Genomic DNA, 13042 nt, shown 5'->3' on the forward strand with positions numbered 1-13042 from the left:
ATAAAATGTTTTTTTTTTCTTATGGCTCTTGAGGACAGTAGCCTATTTAAAGCTGACCTATGTAGTTTGATGGTGGAGCTGAAGTCATGTCGCTCCTAATGAACACATCAGCAGTAAAACTACCAACAGCAGAGATATGACTTTAATCTGATATGTTTGATTACAAGAACCTGCTTTCAAAGGGTCACCAGCTGCCCTAGTGATAAAGCTCACGGAGAACAGACACAGTTTTCATGAAATATTTTTTATACAAAATAATTGCAATATATTTTTCCACCACCAAACTTTTAAACTATCACATTCAACCACAATTTACATTACAGATTGTCTCAAAGAGTGGAAAAGGGGAGCAGGAAACCTAGAGGAAGAGCAGAGGTTAACACTGGGAGTGGAAGCAGAATGGGTAGAGGAAGAGCAGAAGTTAGCACTGGGATTGGGAGCAGGAGAGGTAGAGGAAGAGCAGATGTTAGCACTGGGAGTGGGAGCAGGAGGAGTAGAGGAAGAGCAGGATGCAGCTGTCGATGAGGAGGATGCTGTAGAAGTAGCGGTGCGTGTGTAGACTGTGTCCTCCCTGGAAGCGTGTCACCAGCACAGCCAGCAGCAGGAAGAATGTGCCTGTGTTCATGAGCAGGAACAGTCTGATGTAGAGCCCTGTGTGGGTCAGAGCCTGGGCCTGTGTTCCAGTGTTCACTTCAGAGACTTTAAGCCGTGGTCTGGCAAAGCCTCCCTTTTTATTAGCGTAGTCTACAAAGAGATGGGAGTCCACATTGCTCTCAGGATTGTCCTCATAAACACGACGGAACGTCCTTTGTCTTTCTTTTTTCTCACTTAATTCAATCTGTGCAAATATATCAGGTAGATTCTCTGGCAGCTTATCTCCCAGGTTCAGTCTCCTGCCATTTTTCCCACGCTCTTGTTTCTTTGACTTGGCAAACATTTTTTCAATAATTCCCTCAGTTTTCTTTTTGTCTGAGAATTGCAGAAGGCGTTCTGCTGTCTTCCTGAAGGTGGCACTATTGAGCACTCTGCCCAGGATGTGCCTCTCCATCTGCTGGAACACAGGCTTGACATGCTGAAGGTTGTCTTCCACCAGGTTCACATACTCCTCCACCTCTGCAGGAGAGCGCTCTGCCTGAGCCATTGTTCTCTCAAACACCACTTTCTGGTGCCCACTGAGGATCATGGCATATAGGGGGCTTGAGGGCACCTCCCCAGTTACCAGATGTACTGTGTACGTCTGCTCCTTTGTGGACAACCGAATATCCAACCTCTGATCATCCCCACGCACTTTTAAGGAGTTTAACTCCACTCCAGGACCGAACAGGGCATATACCATCCTAGAGAAAGGGTAGCGTAGTGGCGCAGTCACATTCACATAATTAGACCCATTATAGCCAAAGTTTGATGGGTACTTCCAGAAGCCCACAGACCCCTTGTTGCTGAAGCCAGTGTCATCCATCCAGAACATCTTGTACCTGTCATTCTCATGTCTGACAAAGGCTCCATGCAGAGGGCCCTTCCTGATCCCACTAAAGGCCAGCTCTGTGTTGTGAAAGAAAGCACTCATGGCTCTGCTGGGGCTATCCTCAGCCAGAGCAAAGTGGTCCACGAGCAGAAGAAGCTGGGGGTGCAGGAGCAGCAAGTTCCTCTGGAAGCTGCGCACCTTCAGCTCAGGGTTATACGCAGCACTGCCCTCTCCGCGGACGAACACCATGCCCTGCCTGTGCATGGCCACCTCCACCTGACCCTGAGTGTCAGCCGCCTGCCCGGTCTTATACTTAAGCCACTTGGAGTCGCAGGATTCTGTGATCTGTCCAGCCCAGGGCTTAAAGCAGGCCCCTGGAACATCTGATCCAAACAGCACTGCATTGTTTAACAGAGTGTACTTTGGCCCATACAGAGCTTCAGTGATGAAAGGCACTCCATTGGGTGCAAAGGTGAAAGAATTCTGGTCTGGGTGCTCATGGCCAGCGTTAAAGTTCCTCCAGCCTTTCACCCACTCCTTGTACTTGTTCTTGTGAACTATATCATACATGGCATGGCCGCCCAGTTTCCCTGACTTGAAGGAGAGGAACGTTGAGTTGATCCTTGCCGGCAACGCACTTCCATAGGTTACAACCCCCCAGTCCTCAAAGTAGTGGAGCTGTGATGTGCCATAGTCTGGTGGAGGGGTGGGGGAGAGGCTGGGGTCATACCTGAAATAAACAAGACAGAACAGTTATGAAAGATAGTTTATATAAGTTCATATGAGGACTTTAGGTAGCATGGGCATAAGAAGAGATTGTTAAGACATGTAGCAGGCTGAATGAATGAATAACTAATTCAAAAGGAGAAGATAAACTACCGGTATATATTACATCTGGGGTAGATGAATTTCAAACCATAAAAGTATGTATTTAAATCTGTCTGTGCTGTTCTATGTACTTTTAAAATATTTATTTCAGACCGCAAAGTGTACCAGAGGTGGACCATCAATCTGCTCTCATTCCAAAACCTATTTTAGCGACATATTGGACTTTTTTATCTCATTTGCAATTGATAAAATGTTTTACAACAGCAGTTTGATTTTGTCAATTAGTGCTTCTTTTACAGTATACTCGATGGTAAAATTGCAGCTCTAACAAAATTGTGATCACATATGCCAGACAAAACAAAATATTGGCCCATGATGTGACTGACCAGATGAACTCAGTATGCAGAGTGCACCAGCGTTGGCTCTTTGCGGGCTGCCCAGGCCCTTCAGTCACTCGGTTCTGACGGATCCTCTGTGCCAGCCAGTTCCCACTGCCATTACGCAGCACATATCTGTCCAGAAACACCAGCTGGCTCTCAGGGCCATAGAACCAATTATAGTTGGAATCAGCAATACCCACAGTCCTCTGGAATCCTGCACATGGACAAAGCACAATGACAATAATGAGCAGAAGAGAAAATAAATCTATATGTCATTACTGCCTTACTGTATGTAAGGTGAGTTTGCTGCTATTAAGTTAGGCAGTTTGTTGACAAATAATTAGACCTAGAGAATAAAAGAATATGCTTCATACTAAATACTAATATTTATGACAGTATAACTTAGTCCCACATTCATTCAACTATTTGCCATGAGCTTTTCTAAATATTGCTGGTCATAGTACAAATATATAAAATCGTGCAACAGTGGCATAGTGGGTTAAGAATTCCTAGTGGAGGGTCAGCCAAACATCATTGTGTCCCTGAGCAAGACACTTTCCCAGACTACATATTCCACTCATTCTTGGTCAAGATTCGTAAGCTTTGTAACCCCCACTTACAATTTTAAATTCCCAAGATATGAAATAGATAGTTAAAACTCATTCAAATCTATACCAACGTGCACAGTTACCTGGCAGAATAGTTCGGTAGAGGAAGGCAAAGTGCTGGAGGAGCCAGGGGTGATGGAAGTGGCTGATGGAGAAGTGTCTCTGCACTAAAAACATGTACTGGAACAGAGAGCGGGTGGTGTAGCTCCCATAGGCCACACCTTCATCCAGAGAACCATCAGTGATCTCCTGTAATATCACCAAGGACTTCTCCATGATGGACAGCACCTGCTTGGTCCACAGGTATGCCTCCTGGAGATAACCTGCAACAGAAGAAAACACACTATAGCAGTTTTTGGACAAGCTCTTTTTACACTGCATTATGCCTTCATTTTTCAGTTGATGGTGAAAAGAATTGATGGTGTCTCTGACAGTCACCAATCACTCATTCACACCCCAGATTCAAACAATAGTCTCAGTGGGTGTCTTGCTCAAAGACCCTACCACAATAATTATTTGTGGAGGTTGTGGTCAGGGTCAACCTTGTTTAGACCTGTTTATTGTTTCATTGTTTCACATCATACTTCTACCACAAGTCACAAACTTTGCGTTCCTACTAGGCAACTGAACAATTGGAAAAACATGTATTCCATTTTCCATGTCCTTGTCCATTGTCCATATTGAAAAATGTATAAACATACAGAGGTTAGGTTCCTGAGTATGGGGTGGAAAGAGTGAGACAATAATATGATTGCTGAATAGATTTACACTGCGCTTTCTTTATATTTTAATTGTATTGTGAGGATGGTCCTATATGGATATCTTTAGTTCACAAATTAACTTTTTACTATATATATATATAATATATATATATATATATATATATATATATATATATATATATATATATATATATAAATTGTATATTTATCTGGGATATAAAATCATGTGTTGTATGATTTTGTAGCCATAACATATGTAAACATTTTTCGCCCTATTGCTCTTCTATTTCTATTGTAAAACACTAGTCTGTTCAAAAAGACACATCTGAGGACAAACTGGGAATAACGCAAGGGCACACACAGACAAGAGGCAGCTTTGAAAAAAAAAAAAAAAAAATTCAATTCCAAATATCAACAAACACATTACTTCTGGTTTCCTGTACAATAGCTGCTGACCTTGGGCCATGTAGACCAGGCTGCCAGTGAGCAGAGCCACACAGTTGGTGGGCTGGTGGTTGTGGAGGTACTGAAAGCCCCAGCCTCGCTCATAGGACTTCTCATAGATGTCACGGGTCACGTTTCCGATCACCTGGAGGAAGCGCTCCTGCTGCTGTCTGCTCAGATATTCAAACAGGAAGTCATACGCTGTGGCAAAACCAACCAATGAGTGAGCCACGGGAACCTCATCCCACGGAGCGTCTTTCACAAACCTGCAACACAAGACCACATTCAAATCCATGGTACTAGTGGAAAAATATCATCTCATCTTCCTGCTAGGAAACATTTCTACCCATATGAACTAGGTTAACAACTAATATGGACTTATTATGTGGTCTGGCTTATGACAAACATTCAATTCATTTCTATTCAAAGAGGCAAAGGAAAAATTCAGTTCACTTGGATGAGCTGAATTTGAATTTCTCCTTTGGTATGGATCCTACCTGGACAACTGGGATTACACAAACGAGAACTATTTTTCCTATTATGGAACATTTTGTGGTCTGGCACCTTTATACAATCCACACATAAAAAACAAGGGTCATTGATACCATGGGTTAAAAAGACAATATAAATATATAAATGAAACAAAAAACAGCAGGGGGGTTTGTAATTAAAAGAGGTCTATACACTCCTTCCTCTAGTGCTTGTACAATAGTCTAACTGACGTTGGCACAAAAGGGGACATGGCCTGTCTGGTTCTCAGAGAGAGAGGAGAATCTCCTGCCAGATGGGTGCAGTCTGTATTGATTATGGAGGCAGTGAGTAGAGTCTGAGGAGATCAGCACTTCCTTTTTTAATGCCAGAGTTTGGAAAAGAGATCCAAGGTTAGAGAGAGCCAATGTGTGTGTGTGTCTGTGTGTTTGTAATGTTTATGCAAAACTATTCAGAAATTTTAACTTAGTTTAGTCTTAGCCTCAGCATTTTTACTTTAGCCAGCGTTTTATTTTATTTTTATTATTCAAAAGCTGTTATTCAAGACAGACTTTTAATAATTTTCTTCTTGTGTCTTCAGACCATCTAAAAACTTGTCTGTTTTTGCTCATAATGTGCTTTGGGTTTAAATGTGGAACTGTTCACTTTAGTGTGATGAAAAATATGAATAGAATGTTGGCTTTATAACACCAAAAAACTATAAAACTACAACACTGTCTTTTCCCATAGAAAGAAACTCATTTTCACATTTATTTGTATGTATTGTAAATGACAGACGTTGGTGAGAGTTCGGTATCATTCCAAACATGACACAGCTCTTTGCCTGACATAAGATCCTGGTGCAGACAGGAGCTCCAGAGCCCTGCAGACACACAGACCTCCTGGAGCACGAGAGCAGCAGCAGCACACATAATTGAAGGCCCTGCAGACCACAGCTGTGTCGCCCTGAGAACTCGGCTGACCATAATAAAATGCAGCCAAGGGGAAAACTCACAGCAAGCTCTGAACATGTGAAAACACTTGCTCAGTGGCTTTCCCTCGCTGCGCTGTGGCACACATACCAAAGCTGGGAAAATGTCCTGCACCCTAATGCCCTAATACCACTTACTGCAGCCCCTAGGAATGAGGTGCTAGAAACCCCCTCCCCGCAGGTAGGGGCACCAGATGAGATCAGACAAAAGGATTAACTCCTCTCTAACCCCAGCCACCCCACTCCCCCAACCTCCATACCTGGTTCAGCTATCAGCATGTGCCTCTAATCATAAAATGTCAAGAAATGCATGCTTGTGGAAAGTTTTATCTAAATTCTTTTTCTTTTATTGGACTTACAGAAAGAGGAAAGTCAAAATATTGAAGATATAAATGATTATAAAGGTCATATAAATTTAGTTACACAATAATTTGGATGAATAAACACAATAAAATGATAAATTGGAAAGCACTTCTCTAACCGAGTCATGTTCTAAACGTATTATTTGTTATTTGCACTTTATAACTTTATAACTCCTATACTTCCACTGATTGTCTTGTACTGTTATTCTGACCATACTGTATATAGGTGACAGGTCAGATCTGTGGAAAGGCGACCCCAGTCAATGTAAGATTGCATGTTTATTATTATTATTTTTTGGTTTAAAGACACTTGCAATTGAATCAATGCAGTATAGGTAGGTTTAAGGCAAAGCAATATTATCTCTGGAAACAAGCAGCTGTTGGACCCTCCACCACAAAAGTTACATAGTGCACCTTTAAGTAAAATTATTTCAGAATACTACTTAGCAGCATGGCGATTGTCAGTGTGATGTTAGCAAGCACACAAATGGTCACTGGTTTTAGTTGCTAGTGGAAATAGCTGAATCAGATTTAGGTCTACCTGACTAAAACAAAACCTTCCAGGTATATATTCAAGGACATTACTTATTTGTAGATGATAGAGCGATCATGTGACGGTGTGTTGACAGTTCTTTAGCGTTGGCGAGTGGGAGTCGGTGTCTCCTCTGCCCACATCTGAACTATTCATTTCCTTTCATCATTCACCAAACAGCTGCAGAACACATTTCCAGTTGGACAGTGAAATCTGAGCAGTTGCCCTCATTCTTTTACACTAAGGCTTGCTATTGTAGCATAGGATAAGAGCAGAAAGACTTGCTTTTTCAGTCTTAAACATGCACTGTGTAACTTTTTGACTGGAAGACTCACTGCTCCACTAGGAATGTTCCACAGTTGGACATTAAACAACTCCACCTTACATTTATTCAATTACAGTTGGTTTTATAGCTCAAAAATACCTAGAAAAACAACATCCAGTCTGTTTATGAGCGGGGTCGCCTCTCCACAGACCTGACCTGTAACTTAGTCTGGTTTGGTCTCCTTGAGGATAGAAAGGTTTAATGCCATATTGTGAAGCATTCCAGACAAAGCAATAACATCTCCATGAAGAAAAGCATTTGATGAACCCTTCACCAGAAAAGTTACACAATGCATCTTTAAAACAATGGTGCTTTACAATTTGACAGAATGGCTGACACTATGTGGGTTGTTAATTTGTTATTTTTATCAGGCAATTTAAACGCATTCCCCTAATGAGAGTAACACTTGCTTAAACAGTGCAGCAGTTGGGTCTACCGATGCAGAATATTTTCTCCTTACTAAGAGGCATTGAAAACCACAACATAAAAAGTAGCTAATTATCAGATTTTAGTCTACACAGGCATACTCTTAAACTGGTCTGTTGAGTAAACATTACCGCAGCGCTGACACTGGAAAGCACAGCTGCTGAATAAGTGTACTTTCATTTGAACCTGCATGTTGTAGACAAAGTAAAATTTTGATACAGTCTTATTACTTACTTCACTAAGTAATAAGACTGTTACTATTCATAAACAAGACAACTACTTAAAACTAGTAGACTAGAGTAGCCTAGACTATGAGTACTGTCTTTGGTGAGGGTGATAATAGCAAAAAAGGAATAATAATAGTATAACAGCAAAAAGAGAGAATACCAACTAGGCTGCGCTGCCATCCTCTCCATGTAGTCGAGTGCCATGTCCAGGGCCCCAGCTCGGTGAGGATAAAGCAGACAGAACATGGACAGAAGACCAAGGTTATTCCCATAGACCTCGTTCCAGCGGCTGGTGAACTCCGCAGGGCTCCAGGGGGGCAGGTACTCCTCGGGGTGTTCCAGCATCTCCTCTGCAGCATCTCGGATCAGCTTGGCCAGCTCACGGTGTGAGCCCGCCGCTGCCCGCTGTAGTTCCTCCACCTCGCCCCGGTCAAAGTACAGCATGGGGTGGCCCTCATAGTTCCCCCCAATGAATGGTATGCCTCCTCCAGGGTCCAGTACAGCAGCACCGCAGAGCAGGGGCCACAGCGCACTTATGAGGAAGACTGTGGGGGCCCCGCGGGTGTGTGTGCTCATCGTCTCATCGGAGAGAAGGCATTTCTGAGGTACATCAGCTGAGAGAAAGGAGGAGGAAAATATGAGAGCCAGTACAAACCCCTAATGCATTCCTGCAGTAACGAGTTCCATGTGTCGACTTTCCACTCTGCTCCAGACCGGAGCACCCGCTCACAGTGACCAGCTTTTCACACTAACTTTAAGGCTTTGCTAAACTCCAATAAACAGCCATGCTGCATTTGGGAGGAGTGGACAAGAGGGAAAAACAATAAAGGTTAAATTGTCTGTTTATAATAGAAAAAAAAGCCCCGTGAGCAGGGAGTGATAACTCAACACTTTGACATGGGAATGTTTGGTATCATAATGAAGCCTAAACACAACACCAAACGATAAAAATGAGTTACATAATAAAATTGTGTATTTTATAATGCGATTAAGAAGAGGCTATGAACTATACGAATCAAAAGCTTTCTGTTAATAATTTGAACACGACCAAGGTCGAAATATTTGTAAGTGGTTTGGAAGGAAGTTTGTCATATTCCGTTGAATTCCAGAAGTAATCCCTTGTGGCCACCAGTGAGTAAGTGTAGAAAAAGTAAGTACACAGCGTGTTCCTTTAGAAAAGGCTGCTGTCTATGTGTGACAACAGATCAATAACTCTCAAACTCAGACTATTTCTAATAGGCTGGTTGTAAACAGAGATGATTTGCCAAACGCATTGTGACTTGAGAGCAAGAGCAGAGCACAGACTTGGCTGCTCTCCTCACCTCTGTGTAACACTAGGAATAACACCACCACAACCCCCAAAACATAAAGCCAGGCACAAGCAACTTAGCTTACAATAACAAGTCCCACGGAACTTTTCACTGTAGCCTAATCAGTTCGCAATCACATATTTTAAACAGACCTTAGACAAGGTCGAGAGTTCATACGATCCAAAAATGTCATCAGGGTTTTCATTCCTGGGAAGCATGAAGTTTTCTTCTGCTACTGGTGTAAAACATCCTTCCACGCGGATTGCCAAATTCAATAGTTCTTTTTATGAAAAACTAAATCAGAATAAGACTAATACTGCTCGTTATATCTGGTAAGAACAAACGCGTTATCGGTCACTGATAAAGACCCATTTGTAACTAGATTTGGGTACAAATGTAGCCTTGTTCAGAGAGAGAAGCGATGAGTGAAGGGGAGGGGAGAGCGGGACCTTACCTGTCAGAGGCCCGTGTTCTTGGCGTCATAGCTCGGACTGAAGTCGGCGGTCGGCCTAAAGTCCTGGGTCGGCGGAAAGCAGGCAACCGCAGCAGTGTGTGAGCTGCGAAGAAGGAGGAGGAATGTGGAAGCGAGAGGGGCGTCCCGCTGACCGACGAGGAGGGGCGCAAGGAGGGCGCACAGAGAGCCAAGAGAGCCCACACTCACTCCGCGCATGGATCTGTCTCCTCTCAGTCTCACACACGAACATGGGCATCTCTGGGGTTCTTATAAACCAGGGAGGCTGACTATAAGGAGGGACTATAGGGGTTTGACACATAATTAAGAGGTGATTGAATTTCAACTCAAATTTAGGGTGCGTTCACACAATTGCACAAATATCATATCAAAACTGGGACTAAATCTGGACCTAAACCTTGACTGAATCAGGACTTAAACAATGATACTATCAGAACTATACTTCATATTCAAACCAAGACCAAGCTAGCCTACAACTACAACTAGGACAACTATGAACATTTTTTAAAGCCAGTTTAAAAAAACTGCTTTCTGACTGGATAATTGTCTTGAGAACACAAGCTAAATAAATGGGGCATCACCATGTCCACTGTTTTTGGAATTATCAATAAGCCTACATCAGCATTACAAGTGTTAACCAAAACAAAATTTGATTTTTGCATACTTGAGGTCAGGATTATCTAATGCAGGTCCTTTAAAAAATTTTACAAAGGCACCATTTCCTGTAAGATGTACAAATAAAGAAGGCCATGTCATCAAAAGTCCTTCGTTGGCCTAAAAAAAGATTGAATGTGGTGCTATTCTGTGCTTTAGGATATAGCCTGGTATTATACGATTATATTATGGGCCAAAGAAAAAAAGAACGCAGCCTCTGCTGGCAACAACTGTCCTGTCACAAAATTTAAAACCTAAAGAAATAATAAGTCATATGTAAATTTAGGGCTGCTCAGTTTGGCATGAAAACATGTCTCCCTTGACATCCCTTTTTCAGTCTGGTAACTAATGCATCTTACATATTTAAAACATTTTGGGGAAACAGAGACACAGGCTACATACAAAGAAGACTTTATTTTAGTGACAGTTACAGAACACACTAATGAGGCTAAACCAGGAGTTGTCAGAGTTTCCAGGATGAGATGAGCAGAGTACAATCACCACTCACGTCTTTCTGCTCAAGTGTGAAACACATTTTTCTATGACTGAACAGCACTACAGTATATTCATAATGTCTGTCTGTATATCATCTTAAAGAACCTACATGTAGTCAGTGTTTGACAATATTTAGCTTTTTTCCCCCATTGAGACAGGGCAGACTAAAAGGCAAATATACAGGGTCTATGTGAGAAGAAGGCAGCCTGACAGTGCACCTCCAGACAGGAGCCTAGAAACAACAGAATACAATTCTTAATTATATGCGGATCTCTACATATTTCTTGACTAATGCAGTGGCACACCAATTGTAAGGGTAATTTACATAGTCTCCAATTCTACCCTGACTTTGCCGTAAGCTAATAGACAGATCACAAAGATGAATGCATTCATGGCGGCACAGTCACATGTTGCATGTGTGGAAGTATTTCAATAGAAATAATTTGCAGTAGTTACTTGTGTCCTTCCAACAGTTTAAATGTAGTCAAAGAATGTGATAAAATGGATTCCAGTCTCTTTTTTAATGAATATCATATAACCGACTATAGAACCAATTTGTATTACATACATGTTATCACAATATAATGCATAAAAATAAATTATCCAAGTCACCAGGTGCCAGACTATGCCACTGTCACTGATGAATACAATATTATTGCCTATGATGAACAGTAAACCATTCATTCAAAGCAGGATTCAAAGCAGTTTGACTGAAGCACAAGAAGTCCACTTTAATACAGTCACTCCAGCGGAACAAGTACAGGACATCACACAGACTTCACCCATTATACACATATATTCTCACTGTAGTTATGCGTCTTAAATACAAAAGACAGCACTGCACCAGGGTTTGGCAGGTAACGTCCCAATAAACAATCAACATAGAACGAAAGACAGATTTACTCCATAATGAGCAGTCAAATGAAACTTCAACACGCACAGCACCAACACGATCCAGAGGTAATGGGAAAAAATGTAAAGTGCTAACCATGTCCAGGTCAGTTTTGAAGAACTGTCCATGTGTTATTTATGTAAACAGACAATCACTCAAGTCTTATTCTTCAGAGAAAACTACAGCACGACACAAAGTCCCAATGTGTGTCACTGTGGCCTACATTCACAAATGCTCTGTTCATGTCTTACAACATGGCTTTTGAACCACAGCTCTTTTCAAAGTATAGAGTACCCATTTACACAAAAATATGGAATTGAATATAAAAGTCAGCAAGACCATAAGGCCATCCTCCTCAAATAATAATGAAGACATATTTTGCTTTTCTTCTGGTATTTAGTATCCTATTAAATGATCACACAAATATTATTTTACATTTTGTAAACTGCAATATTGATCTAAAACAGCTTAGTAATAGAAACCAGGCCACTGGCCTCCTGTTCGTAACTGCAGAAATGAGAGCCCTCCCTTCATACATAGTAAAAAGCTCATAATAATGCAAGCATAATATGCCCACAGGAGAAATCGATTTATGTTGAATACAGTTTTAACCAGGTGGGTTAAATCCTCTTTTTATACAAAATTCAAATTAATATTCTACAGATTTGATTACCCAAGTGTTTCTTTGCGCATTTAGCAGAAAGTGGAATAACAAAATGTCATTTCCAGCTTTTCCACCATGTATAGTTTGGGAGAGGGCTTCAATTCTGGGAGTTAATGAAGGTTCCTATTTCAACAAAAGAGATTCACACAGAGTACACAATCAATTCTTTGAACGTTGCACTAAACGTATGAGGCAAAAGACCAATAGTTTGTTCTTGGATGAACAGAAGACACAAACACACAAGTGTTCCAGGCACACCTCTGGCAGTCTCAGTCTACACAGCAGATGGTGATGGGAGGCACGTTCCTCTCCTGAGGCCGACATAAGGAAGGACTGTTTCAAAATTATGTAGAATTTAATATTTTTTTACTGATTCTGGAACCTCTTGAGTAAAGAATCAGGAGGTCTGGGATAGTATCCACTGGTGCAGGGCTTGTCTGGAGAAAAACGGGGGAATTTGTAATCCAAAGGCAGATCTGGAAAAGCAGAAGCAGAGCATTAGGAACAGGTGCACGTGGTATGTAGTTATAACAGGATCCTTATGGGCTAAAGTACACGGTCAGCCTTTTGAATCCATGAAAAATTTTTTTGCATTGTGGTCTGCTACAACACACAACCGACCCAGTTGCTTGAAGGATCACCAGTCGGTTAGGTGTTTGACGATCTCCTATTTTGTCCTCACAGAAACACATATTTTCTACATACTCCTAGATTATATTTCTTTTCATTTTCTGGCCCAAAGGCAGTATTTGATAGGACAGCTAAAGCATCAGTGTG

The 13042-nt window shown here is 41.6% G+C and overlaps 2 protein-coding genes across 4 annotated transcripts in view; both read right to left on the reverse strand.

The window, feature by feature from the left end:
• Positions 1 to 128: 128 nt before the first annotated feature.
• Positions 129 to 9770, reverse strand: dse (dermatan sulfate epimerase). Of its 2 annotated transcripts, XM_020931967.2 has the most exons (6): positions 9543 to 9770; positions 7939 to 8392; positions 4460 to 4713; positions 3365 to 3604; positions 2680 to 2887; positions 129 to 2195 (listed from the first exon to the last, which is right to left on the reverse strand). In XM_020931967.2, exons 2-6 carry the CDS (start codon positions 8352 to 8354, stop codon positions 467 to 469), a joined length of 2847 nt encoding a protein of 948 aa, XP_020787626.1. In that variant the 5' UTR covers positions 8355 to 8392; positions 9543 to 9770; the 3' UTR covers positions 129 to 466. The 2 variants fall into 2 exon arrangements, with proteins under 2 accessions (XP_020787626.1, XP_055005602.1); XM_055149627.1 differs by lacking the exon at positions 9543 to 9770 and having other exon boundaries at positions 7943 to 8078.
• A 900-nt stretch (positions 9771 to 10670) lies between these two features.
• The window catches only part of nt5dc1 (5'-nucleotidase domain containing 1), a 37484-nt gene continuing 35112 nt past the window's right edge, over positions 10671 to 13042 (reverse strand). For both annotated transcript variants that reach the window (XM_055149632.1, XM_020941990.2), the window contains exon 12: positions 10671 to 12741. In XM_055149632.1, coding sequence (XP_055005607.1) covers positions 12632 to 12741 — 110 coding nt within the window. In that variant the 3' untranslated portion in view covers positions 10671 to 12631. The remainder of the gene's footprint in view (positions 12742 to 13042) is intronic.

This window comes from Boleophthalmus pectinirostris, unplaced genomic scaffold (assembly GCF_026225935.1).
Source record: "Boleophthalmus pectinirostris isolate CB_2022bp ecotype Guang Dong unplaced genomic scaffold, ASM2622593v1 HiC_scaffold_13, whole genome shotgun sequence".
Taxonomy (NCBI): domain Eukaryota; kingdom Metazoa; phylum Chordata; class Actinopteri; order Gobiiformes; family Gobiidae; genus Boleophthalmus; species Boleophthalmus pectinirostris.

Bases quoted from the DNA above. Each gene is read 5' to 3' on its own strand.
- dse (XM_020931967.2), bottom strand. From the start codon at position 8,354: ATGAGCACACACACCCGCGGGGCCCCCACAGTCTTCCTCATAAGTGCG. The intron at 3,605-4,459 runs GTCAGCAGCTAT...CTTCTGTTGCAG, and splicing joins CCTGGTCTACATGGCCCAAG to GTTATCTCCAGGAGGCATAC. The intron at 2,196-2,679 runs GTCAGTCACATC...TGTTTATTTCAG, and splicing joins CTGCATACTGAGTTCATCTG to GTATGACCCCAGCCTCTCCC.